Consider the following 23,127-nt stretch of genomic DNA (forward strand, 5'->3'; position numbering starts at 1 on the left):
GAGGGCCTAGGTGGTCCGTAGACCTCGCCTTACTATTTGTCATTTCAGAATGTTGGCAGCTCTGCTTTTTTGAAAATGGCAGAAGAAGAAGCTAGAATCATTATCTATTCTTCCTGTTTCTGTAAGGCAGTGTATACTTATATGTACTGGACATTTCATTTTGCAGAAGGCCAAACTTCTTAGAACAAATTAAATTCTCTGAGAACATTTTGTCATTTTTCATTTCATTGACTAGACAAACTTAAACTTTGAAGAGAGATTAGATCTGTCCTTTGTGTCAATTTAAGTGTCCCAAAGTAAATTAGAAGTATTGCCATCCTCAATACGCAAGTTTCAAGATTATCTTCCTTGGTGCGCTCTTTCGTTGAGGAGGGGAGTTTCGTTGCCGCGTAAACAGACAGGTGGGGCAGATATTTATATATTGGATACATTGTGTCATCGATATACTGGTTTATCAAAACTACATGATTGTCAGGATGTACACTACAACTTGTGAATAACCGAATTAATGTAAAGACATCATTTTTAAAAGCAAAAAAAAAAAAGTAACAAAAAAGAAAATATCAGTGGATGTGAGACTTTTCATACGAGGGAAGAGATATGGACCTCTAATAAATACGGTGCACATCGGCAATCTAAATGAAACATTGATTCTTTTCCTTATTATAACTTCAAAAAACCCTTTAACTATTTAGAAAATGTTTGTACAATCAAGAAAATGGGTTATTTTTTATAAGGACTACGGTGTTTCTTTCGTTTTCAAGTACCCTATAATTGAAAGTTGATTTGTAAATATACATAATTGAGCTTGATAAAATCATCAAATGCATCACTGCTTAACATTATAATCTTTCGATAACATTTAATAAATTTTAAGAACCATAAATATCGTTCTTTTATTTATGCACGTTTGTATACAGAAACAACCTGTCCCACCTCCATGCTGAAATGGATACTTTTTGTGCCTCTATCGTAGGAGAGTTACAATCTCGAAACTCGCAAATTAGGAACACCTACCAAGTGCATATATATTTATCTTATTCTTTTTTATTCATTATCATAATTAAAAACTTAATTGTGTGACTTATTTTGTACGATATATTGTAGATTTCCAGAGGAGCTACAGAGTGGTCTGCTAGAAGTGATAGCTCCCCCTGCTGAGTTTTACCCTGACTTTAACAATATCAAACAAACGTACGGGGATACCAAGGAAAGGGTCAGGTAAGTAGTCAGAAAGAATCAGCAAAATCTATTGAAGTTCAAACCTATCCTCTGTACAATGCACTGGTAGCATAAAATCTTGTACTATAAAATCTGTGGGACATGTTTATTATGATAAATTAAATATGAAGGCTTTTAGATATCAAGGGTGATAACAAGGGTGAAGAGACTTCTTTTTATGTTAAAAGTATACATGCTATAACTTGCGCCAGTTTAAATAAGATTGGAAATTTAATTATTTTGTTTATCAATAAAATTTACGAAAATACTGTAAATTACATGACTAAAATTAAACGCATTATAAAGTTATCAAATTATAATTATTTATAACCCTGCTAGGAGAGAAATGGCTATTTTTAAATAAATCCATCATGTGACGCCGTCGCTACTTTTAGATTGATAAACAAACATGGCTTGAAGAAAACAAGGTAGGCCGTTTGAGATACTACTCACTTTTGATGTGGATGGCAAATGTCTTACTCTTAATGATACATATATTTTAATGTAATCAGTATCAACCATCTACTCAAATATGATGCATATTAACCTTTTATTAATAATTGTTGCCATAATGCAACATACCTCGTTGTCTGTGATTTCCGGTGGACATGCGTGTCTATATATAGGCTTACTGTTTATGCACTTCCTTCGTCAATATTCATGAAAAGACTGAATTATTAATTTTCAGATATTGCTTAATTGTTTTGTTATTAAAACAACGTCTATAGTAAAAAAATTTTCTCATTGCACTTTATGTGTTTCAAATCATTAATCATTTTGTTTCTGATCACACAAAATTTGGCATTCATATAGCATGTATTACTTTAACTTTTCTCTCTTGTTTATGTTGTTAACTTTTCTCTCTATTGTAACAGATGGCGGACTAAGCAGAACCTGGACTTTTCCTTCCTTATGATGTACGCAAGGAGTAAAGCCATTTATTATGTACAGGTAAACATACAGACCAAGAGTTTATTATTCTACTGGAGAATTTTATACCTACAAATCTCTTTCTTTATTCCGTTTCACAATTATTTCACATTTACTGATAGAAAAAATCTCAAACGATTTTTTTTTTTTGAATTAAAGCATGAAAACTATTCAGAATTTTAACAACTGTTGTGGTCTCTATCTTTGATTTTATATTACTGTAATGATGAATTAACTTAATTTAAGCTCTTGCCAATAAAGACTAAGGAACCATTATAAATTCAGAATATACAGCCCTGACAAGGAAGCTATTAGAGATGAATTTTGTGCATGTTGTCATTGTTCATAGTGTTAACATGCTATAACACTGGAATGATTATGTGAATGAATGTATTTGCATTTTGTTTGAATACCTCTAGCTATTTTTGGGAATGTTTATTAATGTTTCAGATTAAAGAGTTTTGGTAAATGTGCCACACATTTTTTTGTTTACTTTTTCTTTTCTTATTCTTTTTCTAATTGAGTTATTTTCTTTAATATGAATTATAAACATTTATCACATGTTTTACCATTTCAGTCAGTAAGTTAACACCTAGAAGATTCATGAATTAAAATTCAGAATATGAAAATGTATTTGAATTTGGACAAATGTAATGAAATTTAAATTGCAAAATCACTTATTGTATATACATGCAGTGTATAAAGTTCAGAAATTCATAAAGTGTCCAGTTAAAGATAAAAATCAGGATAAAGAAAATATTAGAACTCTCTCATGTGGGACCTCTTCTTCTCATCCAATAATTATCTTTGTCAGCGAGATCATCATGTAACTACTTATTAATAATTTATCATAACAAAATGATAACATTGTGGCATTGGTATTAAGAACTAGTGGAACGCCTTACAGACTTCAAGCACAAGTAATCATAAATGTACACATTTAACTCTTTACAACTTACTGAACTGTGACGCAACATACACTTAATGTCACGTCATAAAAATATGACTTTACCGTTTCCACGCAAGCACTATATGGCCACAATATGGTACAAGTTTTTCTAATTTAGGGTAAATAATATTATGACATAATATTTTAATAAGAAAACAACTTTTCTTTGATTTAAGCAAGTATAAAATAGATGGAATTTGGCAATAAATTGAAGATTAAATGAACTTTTTAAAGTGCATGAAATGCGTGATTGCAGGGAAACGGTATATGCATGATTTTGCCTTAGAAATAGGAAATGGTATATGCGTTAAAATGCGTGACTGCGGGGAAGGGAGTTAAAATTTGAAAAGGTTATCTCAAATTAACAAAGGAAGTTAGAATTAAAGTGAGCACAATATCAAGCAAACTGTATGATTTCCATGGCAGAGGAAAAGTATTGTATTATTTATATCATAAGATACCCTGGCCCTGTACATGCCTTATTTGTCATTGTTTGTAGAGAGTGGGAAGGGTTTAGGCAGATCTACACTCTCTAGTAGTGGGACAGTACTTAAACACCCAATTTTATGTTAACGCCCCCAAAATCTACCTGATTGAAGATCAATAATTTACCGCCTGTCAATCATTAAAAAAACAATAGCTTCTGATTTGATTGACAGCTCAGCTACCTGTGCTTCCTGATAATCTGAGTTTGCATGTTTTGAAAACAATTACCTGGTCACGCGTCAAACGCTTTCATGTACCCGCATAGTATACACGCGGATTAGAAAACTCCAATATGTTTGAATTTTATTTAAAAAATAATTGAAAGTAGATTATTAAAACATTGACATAATAAAATATTTCTTTTCTATCTTCATTGCTGTTTGTTACTTGTAAGTGTTATATCGTCCACGTTTATCTGTAGAAAAAAAGACCGCGTCCACAGAAACCGTCTCTATATTTTTGCCGTAATTATAGAAGTCCGACGAATTAAATTATTTTTTAAGAAATGGGATATAAGAAAAATATTCAGCACTGATAAACGGCATAGCATAGTTTTTAAAAGATGTTTTATTTTGTAATATTATACTTTCATGTAAATTACACGAATCTGATTCGTCGAGAAACATTTGATAAAAAACACTACTCCCCGCTGAATAATGAAGCCATGCCCTCCTGCATAGCAACAGTCACCATTGCTTGACGACGGGTGGTATTCCAAAAAATAGCGACTGCGCGGAATTTATGCGCGCACGGTTCACTGTAATATGTATTTGTATAAAACATTCAGTATAATATAATAAATATTGCATGTAGTTGAGTGTAATATTTAAAATTTTCACCCCTCAAAAAACATTGTCAAACTCGGCTGCGCCTCGGTTGACAATGGTGAAAATTTTCAATGTTACACTCAACTACATGCAATATTTATATACTATGGCTACAATCCGCACGATGTTGCACAGAAATTGATGTCAGAATTAATGCTCGAATTTCCTCTAGCGTCTGAATATACACGTAATGAAAATGTGAAGATAATTAATAGTGACCGATTCTGAAAAGAAGTCTTTTTTTACAATAAAATTTTGTTAACACACGAAGAATAAAAAATATGGAATATTTTGGACAACATTGTTAGCCATAAAAAAAAACCAACATTCCGATCGCAGTAAATGCATGTTCACATGCACGACGAATAGGTGGATCAATATTTTTTTTTTTTCAATAGTCAGACTTTTTAAATCAATATTGATTTCTTTTATTGAAGATTAAAAAAGATAAATATTATTGATTTGTAGTTTTTACTCGTGAATTTTTCTTTTATGCAAGGAAAACATTTTCTAAAACGATATACATGAATCTTATTATTTTTTTTCCTTCAAAACATTACTATGATTACGATGAAAGCATTTAGTTTACAAATAAATTCCATATTAAAACTAGTGCTAATTGTAACGGGGACCGTTACAGATGTTCCCCAAACGCTCCCCAACTCCCTTTTGGTGCCATATTCCCTGTAAGCTTCATTAAATAAGACAAACTCGATGCATCTGAGATTTTAATAACATTTACAAAGAAGTGTACAAAAATCATTTAAACTTTAGCATTGCACGCTTGCACATGTGAATGCATTTGCGTCATGACCATATCATCTTGTCTACACAATCTATATTTTTAATACACTGAATATTAAAGTATTTAATCCAAAATTATTTTAAAAATACGCTCATTCAAGTGTATGTTTGATTTTACACATTTCACGTGCACGCACGTGCATACATGAGCATGGTGACCATACCTTCTTGTAGAAATCCATTACATCTATCTATGTTCTAAATTCCACCCCGTTTGGGTGAAAACTAAGGGAGTTATAGCTGTTTAAAGTTTCAGCCAATCAGATTGCAGCACATGTACACGCATGTGTATGCATGTGCATGTTGACCATACCTACTTGTAGAAGTCCATTATATCTATCTATGTTCCAAATCCCATCCTGTTTGGTTGAAAACCGAGGGAGTTATAGCTGTTTAAAGTTTAAGCCAATCAGATTGCAGCGCACGTGCATGCACGTGTTTTCATGATAATTGCTTTATTCCATTTTGTAGGATATCCAAATGCATGGCTATGTTCAAAATTTCAAAGGATTTCCTCAAAAAACAAGAAAGATATTGAGACTTTAGTTGCAGCCAATCAGAGCGAAGTGCACGTGCATGCGCGTGAGATCTTGCTATTTTCACTATGTCGTCATGTCTATACTACTAATATATCCTCACATTATGAGTTTCAAAGCATTTCATCTAAAAATAGAACAGTTGTGGCTATATCTATTATATTGGTCATTTCACGTGTTGCACGTGCACGCTCTTGCAAGCACGTGCGCGCAAAATGACCTTGACGCAAATTTACATAACATGTCTACTAACCCTAAAAAGGTTTTACCTACATCGGACGAACAGTTTACAAGATCATTCCCGGACAAAAAAGTTCCAGGAAGAAGAAGAAGAAGAAAAATAATAATAATAATAATAATAAGAAACAGAGTAAAAACAATATGTTCCCCAACTTCGTTTGGGGAACATAATAATTATTTTACGTAGTTTCACTCAAAACCAGAAACAAAACACGTAATGTTGACCCTGATTACCAAACACAGACTTCCTGTGTAATGCTACATATACACAGATTTTTGACATCTTGGGTATTGGGGGTCTCCAGGTAAATAGCACCACTGTTACTTTGACCACTCCCCCTCCTCAGGTAACCGTACGGTAAAAAAATTGGGTCTTTATCAATATGGAACTATATAGGTATAAACATCTGGGAATTGTTGGTGCATAAACATGTGATAAAAAGGATCACAACTGTTGTCATTGGATAATGATTTTCATTTACCGTGAATCACTTTTATTCGTGAGAACTTAATTTTCTTGTAATTACATGAGACAGACAGCTTGTGAAAATTTCACTCTTGATTTTTTTATGTATCTAGATTATATAAAGCAATAACAAGAATTCATGAAAATTTCATCCCAATTATAATTACCAAATAACTTCTTCACAAATATAAGATGTTGCAAAGAACTGATCAAAAACAAAATCCAGTTTTATTTCTTACAACCAAAGTCTTGTTTTAAGAACCAATTTATGGATGAATTTCATATTCATTGACAAAACAGTGGAGATCTTACATGTATAACTTGCATGCAAATTGTAGTGTTAAACTGCATATACATGTAGTCATGTACAGTGTATTTGTGTAAACTAATGACTGTATTGTAATTTGAGCTGAGATTTGAGTGCTGTTTTGTTGTATTCATTAACATTGATGTATCACAGCAATACTTGTATCACATATGTGAGTAAATTTGTCCACCTCACATCATGTAATGTTAACAATACAACCTTAACAAGTTTGATATACTAATAATGTTTGTTTTAGTTTTGTGTTTGACTACTGGCTATTTGGATATTTTAAAATTCAAAAACAAGGAAAATCAGTAACGTTGCTTATGTGGATAGTCATTAAATTATTGGTATAAGAACTTGTCGCATTTTTTTATTACAATGCATAGAAGTTTAATTGTTAAATCCAAAGTTACAGTGTTTTTAAATAATTCAAAATTTATTCTAAGTTCTTTTTTGTTTTTTAGCTCACCTGAGCCAAAGGCTCAAGTGAGCTTTTCTGATCACATTTTGTCCGGCGTCCGTCTGTCTAGCTGTCCGTCTGTCCGTCTGTCTGTAAACTTTTCACATTTTCAACTTCTTCTCAAGAACCCCTGGGCAAATTTCAACCAAACTTGCCAAAAAGCATCCTTGGGTAAAGGGGATTCAAGTTTGTTCAAATAAAGGGCCACGTCCTCATTCAAGGGGAGATAATTGAGAATTACTGAAAATTTGGGGGTATGTTTTAAAAATCTTCTTCTCAAGAACCACTGTGCCAGGAAAGATGAAACTTATGGGGAAACATCCTCAAATAGTGTAGATTTAAGTTTGTTCAAATCATGACCCCCGGGGGTAGGGCGGGGCCACAATGGCCGACCAAAGTTTTATATAGAAATATATAGGAAAATTCTTTAAAAATCTTCTTCTTAAGAACAGCAAAGCCATAATTGCTCATACTTATATGTAAGCATCCCCAGGTAGTGTATATTCAAGTTTGTTCAAATCATGACCCCCGGGGTTAGGGCGGGGCGACAATGGCCGACCAAAGTTTTATATAGAAATATATAGGAAAATTCTTTAAAAAATCCTTCTTAAGAACAGCAAAGCCATAATTGCTCATATTTATATGGAAGCATCCCCAGGTAGTGTAGATACAAGTTTGTTCAAATCGTGACCCCTGGGGGTAGGGCAGGGCCACAATGGCCGACCAAAATTTTTTATAGAAATATATAGGAAAATTCTTTAAAAATCTTCTTCTCAAGAACAGAAAAGCCATAATTGCTCATATTTATTTGGCAGCATCCCCAGGTAGTGTAGATTCAGATTTGTTCAAATCATGACCCCCAGGGGTAGGGCAGGGCCACAATGGCCGACCAAAGTTTTATATAGAAATATTAAGGAAAATTCTTTAAAAATCTTCTTCTCAAGAACAGCAAAGCCATATTTGCTCATATTTATATGGAAGCATCCCCAGGTAGTGTAGATTAAAATTTGTTCAAATCATGACCCCCGGGGGTAGGGCGGGGCGACAATGGCCGACCAAAGTTTTATATAGAAATATATAGGAAAATTCTTTAAAAATCTTCAAAACCTTCTCTCAAGAATAGCAAAGCCATAATTGCTCATATTTATATGGAAGCATCCCAAGGTAGTGTATATTCAAGTTTGTTCAAATCATGACCCCCGGGGGTAGGGCGGGGCCAAACTTTTGGATTCAAACTTTTCAGTAGTAAACCAATTTCTACTTTTCCTAGCCACAATGCTCGGGTGAGCGATGTGGCCCATGGGCCTCTTGTATTTGTTCATGTTCTTTATGTTGTTTTTTTTATAACTGTAATGCACATGTAAGTTGTTTAGTAAATTAACAATACTGAAAATGAATGAATATTAAATTATATAGATTTTATTAGGAAATTTTTGAATAAAAAAAGAGATGCGTGTTATGAAATATGTTTATTAGATAATTATTTGGTGAGTGGGGGATATTCTGGAATCACCCTGTCCGTCCATCTGTCTGTAGACACAAGGTAAAGCTGTCAGTTTCTGGCTTCTAAGTCAGAGTTACAGGTACCTATGGATACTTATGTTGATGCATGTTTCAGATGCTGCCCCTTTTGTTCATTTCATGCTTTAGTGACATTTCAGTGTATAGGCTAATTCCTGGCTCATCTCCAAGAAAATTATAAAAAGCAAACTCAGAGGTATTATGTATCAGTGGAAACCTACTCAGTAGTGTATAGTTTGATGGAAGCTGCATATGATCTACATTTTTTGCTTCCAAAACTAACAAATTCAATGCTTGGGTTTGTCCTGGTACACAGGTGGATCTGATGTAATGGATGCTTCACATACTGCTGCGGGATCCTAATTAAGCAACATTTTACATTTGACTAACTGACCACAGTGTCAGCATTTTCATGTCTTATCCAGGATATTGAAATTAAACTTGAGCATATGGTAGTGATTGTAGTTTATAAGGATCAGCAAACATATAAAAAAAAGTTTTAAAACTCCATTATGCACTCATGGCACCTCTATGAATGTGTTGCTTGATAGTGCTGGCATGGTTTGTTGCATCTATAGTGTACCTAAGATTTAACAGTTTTCATTTTATGTAACTGAGGGGGTGTCAGTCCCATTAGGACAAATCTACTACATTTCTTTTTTCTGTTGAATGTTGTATTTATGGATTTGCCTGGTAGTAGACTGATTTAGACATTTTTATATGCATGATTTGTTAAATATTATCTCCATTATCAGGATTACAATACACCAGTTTCTTGCTAACTCAGACATGTAATTATTTCTCTTTACATCTATGGTGTAGTTGGAAGATGATGTGATATCCAAGCCAGGCTACTTCACCATCATGAAGACTTTTGCTGAACAGCAGAGCTCCACTACCTGGATATTGTTAGAGTTCTCAACCTTAGGCTTTATAGGTAATCCTCCCAAGTTAACTGAGTTTGATTTATTATAGGAATTTATAATTATATTAATGAACTTATTAGATTGAGCAGTCTATTACCTGTTTTGTTACATAGGTAAAATGTTCAAATCGAAAGATTTGCCGGTGGTGGTGGAATTTTTCCTGATGTTTTACCAGGACAAGCCCATTGATTGGTTGTTAGATTATTTCCTGGCTGTTAAAGTCTGTAATCCAGAGAAAGACCATGTAAGTCACCACAAGAAAGATCTTTGTTATAGACAATCTCATATTAAGTTTATTATGTGTGACATCTTGTTCCTAAATTTGAAATGTTTTTAATTTAGAAACACTGCAGTCGAATGAAAGGAGAAATGCGTCGGAGATATAAACCTTCTCTCTTCCAACATGTAGGGACACATTCCTCTCTCAAAGGAAAGGTCCAGAAATTGAAGGTGAGTGTAATGTATCTTAAAGCCCCTCTGTTTTGTTGTAATTTTGTAGCTAAACTTTATTTTCTGTTTTTGTTCTGTTTTTTTTTTTTGGCTTTTATGTAGTTGAAAACCTCTAACTATGTCAGACTTGCTTTCAATTAGTGTTAAAACTTGGTCTTAGAAACACGTATGTTTAGTGTGTGGATAACTCAAGTAGCTAAGCTCAAACTAATTTTCTAATCCTCAGGAGAAAGATTTTGGAAAGCTGATGTTACACCGTGCCCATGCTAATCCTCGGGCTGAGCTAAGCACAAACCTGAAAGCTTATCAGAAGTTTACTCTGAGGAAAGCCTACATCGGGGAGGATGTTTTCTGGGCCCCAACACCTGCCAAGGGGGACTTCATCCAGATCAAGTTACAACCTCCTGTAAATGTAGAGGAGTAAGTAGTCACTAAATCATGATTGTGTTACGTAAGGGGAGGGCATAAGGCTAAATAGTTTTGTAACTGATAACTATATATTTGAATTTTTTTTATCTTGCTAATGATTGTGTTATGATTCTTTACAAAAAAAATGCAGTTCATTTTCTCATGAACTACGTTACGTATGTACCACGAATAAGCATGAAATCTCCATTGTTATGTCACAATACCGCTCTTGATGTTGAAAAATATAGTGCACGCTGTTTTGCTTTAAAAATGACAGTTGAATGGCGTAATTTGTGATAACTTATCAGAAAATAATGTAAAGCTAACGCGCTTCATGAAGTATGCCGGCGTGAAGCGTCGTAGTTCATAACCTCATGAATCTTCAAAAATTAAATTCATTTCTTAATTACCCTTGAAAAATCACACATAAACACACACACGCAAGATATCTTAAAGTACTTTTTCTGTACTTTTAATGGTACAATTGAGTGTGACAGTACTTAACCTAGGTTAAATGTGAGTCCTTCATGTAGATTAATCTACAATACCTATAGGCTGGTGCAGACTTAGCAGAGAATAGGTAGCTATACAACAAATGACTAGACTATCAGGATGGATCAATTGTCTAATCGCCAGATAACCCTTTAGACCAATGGCCTTTTTTATGCATTTTCAATATTTATTACATACTTAGTAATAAATACAGGATTTTTGCATATGCGATATGCCTGACGTCACAATAGCCGTATCAGCCCTGCAGGGCTGATTTTAACTTTTTTAATGTAAGGATAATCTAATTAACACATAATAGATTATTTTCAAATTACGGATCGGGCACATTTGAAATAGAAGTACATGTAGAAACAAACCAAAACCGTATGAGACAGTAAGCCGTGTACATGTAAGAAGTCCGTGCATGATTATTTACTTATTTTCTTCTCAACTTAATGTGCTCTGTATTTTATTACTGAGTATGTAATAAACATAATAAAACATACCCTTTTCCACATCACACTGTATCATCATGAAATCCACCAAGGGCCGAAGGCCCTAGAAGGTATTTGTGGTACAGGATGTGATATGGAAAAGGCTATGTATTATTCTCTATATATAGCACCATCATGAAATCCACCAAGTTTAGAAGGTATTTGTGGTGGGTCAGCTTTATGAGATGAAAATAAGCAAGGAGTCCTAGTATACTTAAAATATATATTTTATGGATAAAAAAATAAGGATCTTCATACATTACAATTTTTAGTGCATTTAATACTTTGAAGGTATCAGTTGTTAAATGTGATGCCTGTTTCAATATAAAAAAAAGTAAAATGGTATGACAATACAGATCTGTAAAATTTTTCTCACCCAGGATTTTGTTCCGGACTGGAAACCCTGACCATAAGGCTGATATTCTGCTGAATGGATCCGTGCTCATCAAACCCGAGGAGTCCACTACTCCATCTGATGTGTTACTACAGGCAGGATTCACTGTAACCGGTACGGGATTCTATATGGTGGCTACATTCACAGATGGACTTGCTCAAATCAAGTTTAGTGAAGACATTGGAAAAATTCAATACATAAAAGTTTTGGTGGAGGCAAACAACGAAAACTGGATGATTGTCAGTGAGGTATGTACACCCCCACCCCAGTTATGCTGGTGCCTGGTGGTTCATCACTCTGTATTTCTCTCTGCTACTCGATAGTGCGTTTCACAAAACAAACAATATGCTAAAACTGATATATTTTCCATGGAGCTCTTGATCAAAACTAGAATGTAAATCTCGTGTGTAAGAATTAAAGATATGTGTGAAATAAAACATTAATAGGCAACCAAAGTAAACTTTACAAAATTTTCTTCACAAAAGTCATACCGCTTGGGTAGTACTTGTACCGTATAAGTGGAAATTTTAGCGAGACGCAAATTTAGCGATTTGTCTTTAAAAACTGGTAATTTATTTTTAGCGAGATGTTATTTTAGCGATTTTTAAAATGCACATTTAAGAAGCTATTACAAATAAAATGCAAGTAATTTTTAGCGAAATTCAATTTCAGCAATCGCTAATAATGCCAAAATTAAAAGAGAAATTTCTACTTATACGATATATAAATGTATGATTTTACTTTTCAGATCCATATAAAAGAGAGAAAGTCTGTACCCTCCCAGAGATAACACAGGTCCTTCAGAGCTTCCTGCATGCCTTCAGAAACATTTAGTCAGTTCAGCTTTTTGCAGAGAGGCCTACACATCATTCTTATAGTACATGCATCAGCATTTGCCTAGTGTTAACACTGTCTCATTCTGGAGCTGAGCCCACTTCAGTAGCAATGTGGTGGTGAATTTGCTGAGTTGTCTCAGGACAAACTGATCTTAGTCTTCCTGGTGTTCCTGATGGAGAATTCATTGTACTAGTCTAGCATTTGCATATAGTCATCAAATCTTAATATAATCTATTATTTATTTTATGATTCTAGTCGCATTTTGTACGTTTCATTTTTTGCATTGTAACAGGGAAATTTTAAGAATAGCATTTTTTTTTAATTACAATTGTTGAAATTTGTTTTATTTTATACTCATAAGTGAATACCCTTTTTATTGGGAGGCTACTGTAGATTCCTTATTTTAAAGAGTACTTGATATTGACGAGATGACAATTGCTGGAAAATGAAATCATGAGTGAAAGTTTTTTCCATGCATTTCAACAGTGTAAAACAAGTTTCTTTTGAGGCATGCCCCTTAGAAATTTTTTGATAATTCCTTGCATGTTTTTAGGAATTTAACAGTATCCTTACACTGCATTTTTATAGGGAGATTTTCTAAAAAGAAAACTGTTTTCTGCATTTTGATAAAACTATTGAATGTTTATTTTTAATTCCATATGATGGAATTTTTTTATAGACTAGAGTCATGAAATTGAAGTCTTGTGGCACAGTCTTAAGTTTGCTGAACCAAAAATTTAAATTTCTTAGTTATCAAGTCTTCTATTTTGACAAGGTCAATTTCACTTGGTTTTGGGGTGTAGAATTTGTGTCTGTAGCCCAGTATTTTAGGTTTTTAAGGTAACACAGAAGGTTATACTTGATCTGAAGTTTGGTTAAATTCAGTATTTATTTAGAAAAGGTCACAAAGTATAGGAGAAGAATATTGGTAAGACATTCTTGGTACAAATATAGCTTGTCAGTATTGTTTGGGTCTAGACTTTGTGAGAAAATTGTAGCTTGTACTTTTATCCATGAAATAAGGTATTCTCATACTCTACCATAGCAAGTGTAGAGCCACTATTAGGGGCCTTTAACCATTATGTTTAAACATGGTGAAGAGTTAAACTCCTAGATTTTCCAGTTTGTTTGTTTGTTAGTTTTTATCTTTGTTGTTAAGATTGTCTTAGATAGCAGGGATTTTCTTTCACTTAGAGGTATGATCAAGTATACCCTTTCTCGAGTTTCAATCTAAGGGTAAGTCAGGGTAAGCATAGCTGGGGTATGCCCTACTTCAGTACGTTAAACTTAGTCATTTAACTTTGATTTTTTTTAATATATATGTTATCAAATGTGTGTACCACTAAATATTTTAATTGTTATGTTGTTTGATTCTCAGTGAAGTGAGCTCTGTACATATTATTTTATAGGCATATAATGCTAAGGTCTATATAAAGCACAGCAAGTCCATTTGTGGGATATGGCTGGATTATTATGACTCATACAGCATTTTTGCTCTCATGTCTGTAAGCTAGTTGCCTGTACAATCAATAGTATCATCATTTACTTTCATAAAACTTTTTAAAAACTTGTTTTTAAGTATACTTTGGCATCTTTCAATAATCTGAAGATTCACAGAGAAAGTAGCTCTCAAGATTATTGAGATTCCACTGTATTCTACTTTTTTTTTATCACTTATGCTTTCAGTTAAGTGCACTTAGTTTAAATGTAAAAGCAACAAAAGAACTGTTTTCAGATATTTTGTTTAGAATTGAAACCTATCAAAGAGCAAAATCAAAGACTTCCATACATTTGCCTAGTCTTGCCCTTACTAACTAAATCTTTTTTTTTTTCCTTTTTGAGAAAAAGGTGTTTGGATTTTCAATGAAAAATTTTCTGTAGGATATAATTATAAAGGCTTTCTTTGTAAGTTTGGTTGCAATTGATTGCTGAGTAATTGTGATGTAAAAATAAGCTTTAATGTACAATATATATATATAGTTTGACGGAAGGGCAAGGTTTTTTAGTAGTTATGAAAAAGATTAAGGGTAAGATTGGCATCTGATAAATACTGTATGTATACTTACAACAAGGGGGGCTTCATATTTTAGCGGCTTTGGCACAGACAGTGATATGTTATTTCATGAATATCGCTAAGAAATCATTAACAAATACAATATACGACAAGGACATGTGCAACCCTAAATCATGATTAAGCAAACAACAAAATATCCATTGATTGCACTAAATTTTTAATATGCCAAATTATGTACACCTACAGTATCTACAGGAAATCTCAACTACTGTATCTATTAGTTCCTTGTAGTGGAACCTTGATCTACATGGTCAGGGTCTTTCACTCACTAGATTAGTCTGAGTACTTATTTTATGACTGGAACAGTGTCTCGGCCAAAGAGTCTATTACATATTACCAAAGATTAAACAAAGAAGCATGATACATGTACATGCTACATTCTTCTTTACTTAGCTTCATGCTAAATATTTATTTCATCTAATATCTATACAATTTGAAGTTACTCTGATGAGAATTATCTTTGGTGGTGAGATGCTCTTACTATTGAAAACAAATATACATAAAAATGAGATTTAGAGTAAAAATGATGGAATCCAGAAAAGAACAGAATTGAAGTGACCTTGTATTTCATTAAAATGTACATGTTGTTCTATGTATTGTTCTGTGTCTACCGAGATTGCATGCTGTAGACTTTTGGAATTTGTTGTTTGAAGGAAAGTGGTTAAAACAAAGGGCTTGTTATATATCAAGTAATTTATTTAATTCTTGACAAGTAGAAAATTTGGATCTATTCTTCACACAAGAGAGCATTTACCCATATTACCATGGTAATCCACATCAAGTTTGTCCTATTGTTCATACTTGTATTTTATAACCAAAAATGTGTATACAATCAAAATGGGAGGGGGGAGAGGGGTTATCTGTTTTTCTGTGTAGAAAGCAAGTATTTTTAATTACTCTACAGAAAATAACATTAATTAAGTCAAAACAAGTCTTATGTTTCAAAATTAGACTTGTGAGTACAAACTACTGACTTTACCCTAATTTATAATTTACTAATACAAGGTAACGTGTTTACAATCCATTCCATTATATAGATACCTAAAAATGTAATTTTTTGCTGCAATAATGTTTATAATAGTGTTATTTGTGCAATAATTTATGTGCCATTGTTAATTGATTCGTAAAATTATTTAAAAATTTGATGGTGATTGATTGTACTTTTAATTATAATGATTATTTATGTAAATGATTTTTTTTAAGAACACTTGTTTCCATTTGAAGTTGTGGGTAATTTTTATTGTTAAAAATGTAATGGGACTTCTTAAAGCCATATCATATGCTAATTATTTTTCAAAAATAAGGTTGGGAACAGGTATATTTGTAAGAAGCTAGGTGATATTGTAGTGTTGGTTGTTTGGAGTGGTATCTTGTTGTCATGGTACAGTGACGTCTTGTCACTTGTTCATTTTCCATCTGTAACCCGGTTCTGTTTGATGTTTCTTGTTAGTAGCCGAATTTTATATCCAATTTATAATTCACCTTATTGATAAAATGTGAATATGAATCATTTTGTGTCTTTAGTTGTGTTTCAACCAGGTAAAGAGCAAATCTAACGACTTATTGCTCTCCGTTTTAACTTCTTCTCAAGAACCACTGGGCCAATTTTAACCAAACTTGGAAATTAAATTGTTACAAGATAAGAAATACGCACGCTAACTCTCGATTCCCGCCTACATTTTGGAACCATTTAATTCAATATAAATAGCATTTTGGCTATAAAATCTTTGTTTAATACAAACAGTTCAATGGTAATTGATGAATTGTCTTAATACCAGTGCTAAACAGTAAATTATCCATAATTCCAGCTCTTGAAAAAAGGGCAGAAGACGATATTTTCCATTGAAATCGGAGTTTCATGCATCACCATATTTTGAAATAGTCTAGGATATGATTAAATATTCCTTATATCTTTTCTTATGTTTTAGGCAAATAAATAAAACAAAAATATATCAATAAAGTATAATGTTTCAGTTGTAAATCGCTTTGAAATTGTGGAAAATAAGCATTTTTATCAATTTTTGTCAATAAACATATGCCCCACAAAAAGCTTTGGTATGAATTTGTGAAATAACATTCCATATTATTACCTGTAAAAAGGAATTTTTGTGGCACGGGGAAAGGGGGGATGTTTTAAAAATATTTTTCTGTTGATTTCTATAGTGAAAACACAAGTTTTACCAAAATTTTAAAGTTATCTCTCTTTGTTTTCCCAAATAAGTAATGTTTTATAAAAATCCATATATATATATTAAAAATTCATTGAATATCTTAACTTTTGAACATTGACTTGGAGGTAGGCGGGAGAACAATATTATCGTTCGCAGTTCTTCAGAGATTTGTGTCCCCTGCTGAAGAGAAAAAAGAGGAGGATGCTCGGATTGGGGGTTCGACCCACCCCTTTCCCCTTTTGTATAATTATTAAATTATGTTCAGAAGCAAATAAAAAATGCCAATATGGATATAAAGATTTGACTGTTTAATATTTTAAATGTGTATACATGTATGAAGATTCTTATTTATCACACAATAACAATATTTTGTAAACGCCTTACGTCATAACTTCTTCATTTCAGATGCTAAATATCATTTAGTAAGGGCTTAATTGATAAAAAAAATTAAATATTTTATTTAGCTTATACATGTATTTCTTTTGTTCTCTACATGCACACCTCTCCGTCTTAGCCAACACAGATTAACCTTAGTTTTCTCTGTATATTTTTTCAAAATGTTGGCCAAATGGAAAACACCATTTTTAGTCATAAGAGCATGTGTTTAGTTATAGCTAATTATAACAAGAGGTCCAGGGGCCACATCGCTCACCTTAGAAACAGGCTCGGTGAAAGCAAAAATCAGTTCAGTATTGAAAAGTTTAAATATAGAATTGGATTCAGGGGAGGGGGGATTTGAACAAACTTAAATCTACACTTCCTATGGATGCTTTTAAATTAATATGACATATAATGGCTTTTTTAGCTCACCTGAGCTCCGTCTGTCTGTCCGTCTGTAAACTTTTCACATTTTCGACTTCTTCTCAAGAACCACTGGGCCAATTTTGAACAAACTTGGTAGAAAGCATCCTTGGGTAAGGGGAATATAAATTGTTAAAATGAAGGGCTAAGTCCCCTCACAAGGGGAGATAATCAAGAAAAGACAAAAATAGGGTGGGGTCATTAAAAAATCTTCTCAAGAACCACTGGGCCAGAAAAACTGAAACTTATGTGGAAGCATCCTTGGGTAGTGTAGATTTTAAATTGTTCAAATCATGACCCTCGGGGGTAGGGTGGGGCCACAATGGGGAATCAAAGTTTTACATAGAAATATATAGGAAAAATCTTTAAAAATCTTCTTCTCAAGAACCCCCTGGCCAGAAAAGCTGAAACTTATGTGGAAGCATCCTGGGGTAGTATAGATTCTAAATTGTCCAAATCATGACCCCAGGGGGTAGGGCGGGCCACAATGAGGAATCAAAGTTTAACATTGAAATATATAGGAAAAATCTTTAAAAATCTTCTCAAGAACCACTGGGCCAGAATAGCTGAAACTTATGTGGAAGCATCCTAGGGTAGTGTAGATTCTAAATTGTTAAAATCATGACCCCTGGGGGTAGGGCGGAGCCACAATGGGGAATCAAAGTTTTACAATGGGGAATCAAAGCATCCTATGGTAGTGTAGATTTCGAATTGTCTTAATTATGACCAGTGGGGTAGGGTGGGGTCACAATATGTATTACAAGGGGGAAATCTGGTAAAGAACAGAATGGTCAAAGCTTCTCAGGTGAGCGAAGTGGCCCATGGGCCTCTTGTTTGCTTTTTAAGATGAACATTTTTATTGATAAAGCCTTTATATCCCTTTGTTATGATCCACTCTAATGGCTCCTCTATTCTCCTGACTGGTCATGATTTGAACAAGTTGAAATCCACATTACCTTTTTTGATGCTTTTATGTTTATGATCAATCATGGCTTTGTTGTTCTTGTGAAGAATTTTAACTATTTCCCCAATGTATTCCTATGTAAAACCTTGTTCACCCATTGTGGCCCCACTCTACCCCTGGGGATCGTGATTTAAACAAACTTAAATCTATACTACACTGTTTGATGCTTCCATATAACTATGACCAATTATGGCTTTGCTGATTCTTGAGAAGAAGAATTTTAAAGACTTTTCTATGCAATATTCTACTTTGATCACCCATTATGGACCCACCCTTGCCACGGAGGTCATGATTTGAACGAACTTGAATCTACACTACCAGAGGATGCTTCCAAATAACTATGGCCAATCTTAGATTTGCTGTTCGTGAGAAGATTTTTCCTATGTATCCCTATGTAAAATTGTGACCCCCCAATGTGCCTCCATCCTACCCCCAGGGGCCATGATTTGAACAAATTTGAATCTACACTACATGAGGATGCTTCCACATGAGTTTCATCTTTCCTGGCCCAATGGTTCTTGAGAAGAAGATTTTTCTTATGTATTCCTATAAAATTTTGATCCCCCAATGTGCCTGCATGGCCATGATTTAAACAAACTTGAATCTACACTACCGGCATCGTTGCAAACCACGGCCAAAATGTACGATCCTCTTCGTAACTATGAATGTGTTAGGTGTTGGTTTGGTCCTAATTTTCCCATTTAACATTGTTAACATGTTTAGAGCCCCATAATTAACATTTACGGCAAACAATTGGCAATGACTGTTTCCTAAAGTTGAAGGCCTTAAGTAAACATGTTTGGTAAATGAACTACTACATATATTACTATGGTAACAAAGTATTCAGAAGTAAAATTAAATTTTTCATTGAATTTTATAAAGGCATACACGTAAAAATAAAAAGGCAATTATAGGATGGAATGTGACCAAATTGTAGAGAAAAAAGCCTTGAAACATGTACCAAGAACAAATTATGATATTTCATTTTGGATGGCAATGGTTGCCAAGGTTTTTATACCACAGAGAGCCTTCAAATTTACACTGTATGTTTAAATCTGTTCTTATCTTTTGAAAAAGCACATTTCCTCATAACTAACAAAAATGCCCTATTGTATTTTATAAGAGATGCCCAGAGGCCCTATCGTTGATCTAGGCAACTTTATACTTTCGCCAAATTTAGTAATTTTACAAAATCAAATACAAATCAAAAGATAAAGTACAAATAATTTTTTTTTTAATACTTTTTGGTTGGTATTAACGCTTTGAAAATATATAATTTGTTTTTCAAAGTGCGTTAACACTTAGTCCCTTTAAACCACTTTGTAAAAAAAATTTCAAAGTGCGTAATTATTAAAATGCTTTATAACACTGTTAATTTTGTTCTTGAATTTTGAGATTCAAATTTGTTATCCTCATATTTCATCTATTTGTCATATTGTAAATTTTTATGCAATCACATATCCATGTCATTTAAATAAAAGGGTTCCTGGAACAGATACCGGTTATATAGAAATAAAAATTGAAAACAAACATGTAGGACTGTTCATTTGAGAGTCACTAAATAGTCCCTATTTCCAAAAGAAAAGCCGGTTTTTCGAGGGAATCTCTCGACTGAGACAGGATTTTAAAAAATATATTTTCTCTCATTTATCGACTGAGAAGGGATTTAAAAAAAAATCACTCATGATTCGCACTCGTGAAAATATCAGAAAACGTATAAAATACCCTCTCTTAGTCTGAGAATTTTGACCTGAATAATGACCAAATCGTCAGTCAACGTTCAACTTGACGATAGTTGATGGTATTGGTAAACACGAAAAAGTTTTCTTTAAACGAGGTTGTATCGGCAGAATAGACCCTCTACGAGATTGTTGATTTCTTTGAATCTTCAACTTATTTGTCAGTGGCTTGCCTCGTTTTAGAAATTGTTCATTCGAAGTAACGTCCTTTCCATTTGAATTAACTGGAAGACACAAACAATGGTGCATTACTACATAAGTAGGAGAAGTTGTAAAGTTAAGTCTAACATTATTAACCTAGATAAAGGGAATCAATACTAAATGTATATTAATATTTCATTTTCTTAATTTATGTGTTTTCGCGCACATTTCTTATTATAAAATAATTAATAGGCACTACCATTTACTTTATTGTCCCCCGCTTTCGCGAAAGCGAGGGGACATTAAATCTCATTCGTCTGTCTGTCTGTCCGTCAGTCTGTCCGTTACAAAAACTTTAACCTTGCCCATAACTTTTGATTTAGTGGAGCTATGACTTTCATATTTCACAAGTGTATTCCTTGTGACAAGACCTTTCTTTGGGTACCACCAAATTTGACCTTTTGACCTTGACCTTGGAGTTTGACCCACTTTTACACAAAAATTCCAAACTTTTACTTTGGCCATAACATTTGAATAGTAGTTACTAGGACTTTCATATTTCACATATGTATTGTTTGTGGCAAAACCTTTCATTGGATAACAACAACCTTGACCTTTTGACCTTGATTTTGGAGATTTACGTACTTATGAAAAAACTTTAACCTTGACCATAACTTTTGAACGGTGAGGACGAAGGCTTTCGTACTTCACATATATAATCCTTGTGAGAAGACCTTTCATTGGATACCAATAACTTTTGCCCTTTGACCTTGACCTTGGAGTTTTAATTACATTTTAAAAACTTTAACCTTGGTTACAACTTTTAAACAGTAGATACTAGGACTTTTATATTTCACATATGTATTCCTTGTGGCAAGACATTTCATTGGATTTACTAAGTCAAAAGCCCTACTGAAGTTATATTTCCAACAATCTTGGACATTTTGACCTTGACCTTGGAGATTTATGTACTTATGAAAAAACTTTAACCTTGACCATAACTTTTGAACGGTGAGGACTAGAGCTTTTGTACTTCATATATGTGATCCTTTTGAGCAGACCTTTCATTGGATACCAATAACTTTTACCCTTTGACCTTGACCTTGGAGTTTTAACTACTTTTTAAAAATACTTAAACTTTGGTCACAACTTTTGAACGGTAGATACTAGGACTTTTATATTTTACATATGTATTCTTTGTGGCAAGTCCTTTCATTGGATATCAACAACTTTGACCTTTTGACCTTGACCTTAAAGATTTATGTACTTATGAAAAAACTTTAACCTTGACCATAAATTTTAAACAGTAAGGGCTAGGGCTTTCATACTTCACATATGTAATCCTTGTGAGAAAACTTTTCATTGGATATCAACAACTTTGACCCTTTGATCTTGACCTTGGAGTTGACCTACTTTTAAAAAACTTTTTACTTTGGCCATAACTTTTTAACGGTCAGGATTAGGGCTTTCATCCTTCAAAAAAATCAACTTCAGAGTTACTTTCTAAATGAATGACATATGATAGGATGTTCATATTACACACAATATGTCATAAAAATAACATCTCACCCACAAAGACACTGAAAGCGGGGGACCACAATTCTTTGAATTTGCTTGTTTTTTCAGCATGCGCCTGATCCACTGCAAATACAAATCGCCTTTCGTCTTTGTCGTTTGTGTTGGCATGATCGCTTTTCACATTTTCATCTTCTTCTCAAGAATCACTGGGTCAATTTAACCAAACTTGCCTCATTTACATCCTAACGTTAAGGGAGTTAATTTTTTTCTCAACAAAAGGGTCTTGTTATATTTCTTTCAAAGAGATGATTTTAAAAGAATTAGTGAAAATTTACGCTCAACTCTAAAAAATAATATTAATAAAGAACCATAAATTAACCAGAACCGATCAAACCTTTGTTTAAGATAGGTATAGCAAAGATTTTTTTCAATCTTCTCAAAAATAGCAAATGTTTGATCGTGTAAACCGTCCTACTAACTCAGAAGTAATGCCCACAATTAATTTCCGTCGTTTTAATTTTATGATAACATTTGAGAGATTTTCTAAAACAATTTTTTTAAGACATGTACATAAAGTTAAATAGAAACCTTACAGTCCTAAAGGAAATTCAAATTATCCCTGTAAAATCTGATGAAATGGAGTTCCCTGGCGCATTGGTGAGATAGGGCACGGCGACAGGTGAACATTTATCATCAGGTACACGATTAATTGTACTGCAAGAACGAGGATACAGATGTCCTGCTGCGAAACATGCAAACTTGTCGGGGGTGGAAGGGATGGGCTCTCTCATTAAAAGCATTTACATTTTTTAAAACCCTAAAATACTTTGCTATAATCTGTAGAATTTCTTTTGAAAGCCGGTATGTGTCTTACACAAAAAACGATTTAGTAAATTGTTGTCAGAACGAAGCACAAAAAGCCATAGAAACAGGAGAGTCTTGCGTCATTAATATCTGGAAATGGCAAT

General features: G+C 33.4%; 1 protein-coding gene across 1 annotated transcript in view; it reads left to right on the forward strand.

The window, feature by feature from the left end:
• The window catches only part of LOC134271079 (alpha-1,3-mannosyl-glycoprotein 4-beta-N-acetylglucosaminyltransferase B-like), a 32,949-nt gene extending 16,614 nt beyond the window's left edge, over positions 1-16,335 (forward strand). Inside the window, exons 7-14 of the mRNA XM_062753338.1 lie at positions 1,108-1,221; positions 2,097-2,172; positions 9,573-9,687; positions 9,790-9,920; positions 10,019-10,126; positions 10,353-10,546; positions 11,901-12,162; positions 12,663-16,335. Coding sequence (XP_062609322.1) covers positions 1,108-1,221; positions 2,097-2,172; positions 9,573-9,687; positions 9,790-9,920; positions 10,019-10,126; positions 10,353-10,546; positions 11,901-12,162; positions 12,663-12,704 — 1,042 coding nt within the window. The 3' untranslated portion in view covers positions 12,705-16,335. The remainder of the gene's footprint in view (positions 1-1,107; positions 1,222-2,096; positions 2,173-9,572; positions 9,688-9,789; positions 9,921-10,018; positions 10,127-10,352; positions 10,547-11,900; positions 12,163-12,662) is intronic.
• The last annotated feature ends 6,792 nt before the right edge of the window (positions 16,336-23,127 follow it).

The sequence above is a fragment of the Saccostrea cucullata genome, unplaced genomic scaffold (genome assembly GCF_032062105.1).
Source record: "Saccostrea cucullata isolate Sc308-1 unplaced genomic scaffold, CSIRO_AGI_Scuc_v1 ctg186, whole genome shotgun sequence".
Lineage (NCBI taxonomy): Eukaryota > Metazoa > Mollusca > Bivalvia > Ostreida > Ostreidae > Saccostrea > Saccostrea cuccullata.